General features: G+C 30.2%; 1 protein-coding gene across 1 annotated transcript; it reads right to left on the minus strand.

Annotated features, from left to right (window-relative positions):
- Nucleotides 1–1857: 1857 nt before the first annotated feature.
- LOC132755465 (uncharacterized) lies at nucleotides 1858–3984 on the minus strand (the record flags this gene model as incomplete). The annotated part of the gene is made up of 4 exons (XM_060746330.1): nucleotides 1858–2433; nucleotides 2967–3003; nucleotides 3166–3318; nucleotides 3688–3984. Coding segments are annotated over 4 exons (644 nt in total), but the record flags the coding sequence as incomplete, so codon positions are not given.
- Between the last annotated feature and the right edge of the window lie 542 nt (nucleotides 3985–4526).

Below are 4526 nucleotides of genomic sequence, written 5' to 3' on the forward strand. Positions count from 1 at the left end.
ATATTAATTGTTTACTCGGGTTTTTAGCTTAAATGTAATGTTTTATATGTTTTACAAGGTTGTTTAGGAATAAGTATCGAAGTCGGTATAAATGAACCTAAGATAAACTCTACATAACTAATAACATTATTAATAACAAAAGGTAAATTAAGCATATTAGTCATTTTAATTTACAGGGTTTTTAGAACAAAACAAGAAAGGAGACCATCAAATATTTTTATAATAGAAGCGACTTATTACACGAAGAGATTCGTTATCACACGCTTGTAATCATTAAAAAAATCTTTATTTACAACTTCATTGTATATTATAAACAAACACCTCTTTATCTATACATGTAATACACGTGTTATGTTCATATGCATAATGATGTCAACGGTTTTACGAACAAGATTTCATAAAATACGTACGAGGGTGCTTTAGTTAGATCATAAAATACGTACGAGGGTGCTTCAGTTAGATCATAAAATACGTACGAGGGTACTTCAGTTAGATCATAAAATACGTACGAGGGTGTTTCAGTTAGATATATTATATCTCGTGTGATTTATTTACAATATACATGTATCTTTATGTGATGTCAGAGGGTAACAATCTTACATGGCAACATCACTTTTTAGCCCATTGAAATTACTTAAATTCCCTTATATAGGGTACCTTGTTTTAGTTAATGTTACCAAGCTGAAGGCATGAAAATTGTTTCATTTCTTTATATCATTTCATTAAATAAAAATGTGCATGATAAAATAAGATACCAAAAAAATGAGTGTACGAAAATAATAAAATGCTGTAGTTTTCGTTTACTATAGCTATTTAATTCTATATTAGAAAGGTTATGAACCCGTCGACTTTGGTGTGGGAAAATTCCAATCATAATAATAATAATAATAATAATAATAATAATAATAATTAAAACAAATCTTAAATGTATATGCAATTCATCAATTAGAATTTTGTAAAGAAATATTGCATTTAAGTTTATGCAAGGCTGCACATGACAGCATACTTGTCTTTTTCAATCGCATTGGTGAAACTAGCTAACACAAAATGCCTGTAGATGATAATATAAAAATATGTTATCTAACTGATAAATTTTGACCATTCTGGGCACTTTTTGTAATTTAGATACTTATTCTTATTAATCTATCCAACAGAAAAAGACCAAGTTAGTCTGATAAATTTATTTATCAAGTTAACACAAAAACTAACTAGTTAGTCAGATAGTTAGCGCTAACTGTTTGCAGAAGAAACTTGATGACAAAATAAACTAATTTTTAAATTATGTGAAATTTTAGCATGACATTTTTCGGGTTGGTTTTAATAACGAGCCCCGGCACATTTTAGACAAATAGATTTTTGTACCAGGCATTTTGTTGTATCGTATGTCAAGTATTTCTAGCCGTGCTGCTATGGCGTTTCCATGGTTATTTAAGGCAGCCTGAGATGATACCGAAAGGAATTATATCAATAAACATCACTTTTTGCGCAGCTATATGACGAAAACATGAAATTTGTCAGAATTATAAACAAAGTCGGGTAATTCTTGAGTATCTCACACACACACACGCACGCACGCACGCATACACACATACATATATTAGTTGTGATGGGTCAGATTATGGATATGATAACAAATAAATGATAGTTAAAGACATCCTCTTGAGATACATGTATCTTCTTTACATTCAAGTAGTTTCTTATAATATTATGCATTGCCTTACACTATGTATGTCTTGCAGACCGGTAAATTATGAAACCCCTAATTATCAATAGAAATGTATTTTCGACGCAAGAAAAACACACATTAATGAACGTTTGGTGTTAAAAGTTTATTTCACAAATCAGTTAAGTTTTCTCCTACGGAAGAATACCATAAGGACAACTTCAGGAACTTTGTAACTATCACAAAAAGACGTGACACTTTTTCAGAATTACATTTGCTTTTCCATCGTATCAGTTATGAATGTATCTATGAACAGTTGATCTTTCTTAAATGTTTGCACATTTTGTGATAATAACTGTCACAAAGAGCTGCAATCTATTTTCGATAATGTACATAGTATATCAATGCAATAAATATGATTATATATTAAGATCAATGTTCATATTTAGACTTAATAGCTAACATTTGTTCAAATTAAGATCGCTGCTGGTTTCGTTGAACTCGTTCATTTTTTTTCTCAGTTTTGTTTTACGTTCACAAGTATTCAAAATTGTAAATTAAATATCATAAGTAAAATGCCTTTCAGCTGAACTTCGTCTTCAATTATTTAACACTACACTCCTAATACGTCATATGTTTGTTTATCGTCTTTTAGTTCTGTCTTCAGTGACGTATATTGAGACTCTCTGGATTCATCTGGGTCTGTTCCCTGTTGGTCATCACCAACATTTGTTGAGAACACCATATTTGTATATAAAGGTGCATTGTGTCTAAAGTAAAAAAAAATATACATCAATTTATTTATATATGCATTATTAACGTCTTCAAACTCAATTTTGTTTCAAATATCAAATACAGTTTTCATTCCTTTGCTTGTAATAAGCAGAATATTGTTGGCGAATTTCAAAAGAATTTAATTAAAAAATCAAACAATACAATTTAAAACTATACCCTTACATTTGTGCTTGATATATAAATTATATTTTTAAATACTGCTATCAATTTTATCATAAAATTTTAACATCAATGTGACAAAATAACTTGATTTCAAGGATAATAAGCTTTATCTTGTAAGCTGTTATAACAGTATAATTATGTCGTTTTGAAAGTCACACGTGGATATTGTATGTTAACTGGAGAAATGTTACAGAACAAAATAATATGCTCATATGTTAATTAAAGTTTAAATATTAAGCAATTATGTAGTGTATGTGCCATTCGCTTAGGAAATATACAATATTTTTTTTGTTGAAACACAAACAAAGAAACAAATAAAAATGGAACTGATGAAATGATGACTTACTTAGTCAGCTTAGTGGGCTGTCCAGAGTTATTGCCCGCTAAAACAAAAATAATGAGAATGACAATTATATTTAACATAAAAATATAAAAGACATTTTCGACATCCTATAAGGCAAAATTTACATTTTAATAAAATAACGTTTACGGAATTTAACTGAAAAGTAACCATTTCAAAGAAATTTATATGAAAAGAACCCCACCTGTGTTTTCACCTTTTCGTTTCAGTAGTATTGTAACATATCCAGCATATGTCACGACTATCACGATGATTATTCCAAGTACAACTCCTACAATCACTGCTTTTATGTCATTATTACAGGCGCCGTTATTGTAATCTTGTACCTTTGCTTTTCCTAAGGTTAAAAAGAAAAGAAATTCTAAAATCAAGCAATTCATTTCAGCTTTCGTTTATATTTTCATTTTTAGTTATAAGTTACAAGCCCTTTGAAACTTTTGTTTTATATTTCTCATGTAAGCACTCTGGGTAATATACATAAACAATATCAATTTATTTCAAAAAAAAGGACACGAATTCCTCGCATTCCACTGTATTGTCAATCTGCGGACGGACTGTGTGACAACTGGAGTGACAGACAAAGGCAAGGCTTAACCTAATTAAATAGGGTAATAAAAAGGATCAACAGATGGTCGTACAGATACATACATTACATTAAGACATGGCAAGAACAGAAATTTGTTTCTTCTCGACAATACTAGCTGACCTTTAGTTTTGGCAAGTATTATATCAGATTCTTCCGAGTTCCCCAGCATATTAGAAGCATACAACACAATCTCGTAGTATGTCCCGCTTGATAATCCGGTAACAGTGTAGGTCATTTCATATTCCCCTGTATCAGATACTGACACATTATTCCATTCATCATCTGATACCTTTTTATACATTAATATAAACGTTTGTTGATGGCCATTGTCATTGCCAGGAGTCCATGTTACAGTAATTGAACTTTCTGTACTCAATTGTTTTGCGAGAATAAGATTTCTAGGAAGATCTGGTTTATCTGAAAAAAATTATTATGATAAACATTTATAGTGTTATCTCATAAAGAAAACAACACTTTGACACTTATATAACACATTGATAAAGTTACCAATTGACTTGGAGGGGAGACTTAAATTAAAATTACTTTTGAATGAATTTTAACTTTTTTACTGTTAGGTTCATATTAAATTTATTTATAAAAATCTGTAAGAGGGGTGTTCCCTCGAAAGCATGCACCACAACAAATTTACATGATAATTGCAGACACTGTTTGATTGTGTCTGTACAAAAGTGCAACATCACCAACGCCCCCTAGCACCGACTTGAGCGGTACTGATTTTTTAACACTTAAAAATGTTGAAATCAATGATCCCGAATGATCAGAAAAATATAACAACACTGACTCAAGGGCCAACATTTTACGGCTGCCACTCGTTATCTCATTAGTCATATAATGCTTCACTGTGCAGTTTTGTTCTGATGAATTTAAAGACAATATAAATGAAGTTCAAATAAATTCTTTGCTTATTATAAAACCTTCATGTCTTATGTATGTAATAA

This window comes from Ruditapes philippinarum, unplaced genomic scaffold, assembly GCF_026571515.1.
Source record: "Ruditapes philippinarum isolate M1 unplaced genomic scaffold, ASM2657151v2 ctg8922_1_1_1_1, whole genome shotgun sequence".
NCBI lineage: Eukaryota > Metazoa > Mollusca > Bivalvia > Venerida > Veneridae > Ruditapes > Ruditapes philippinarum.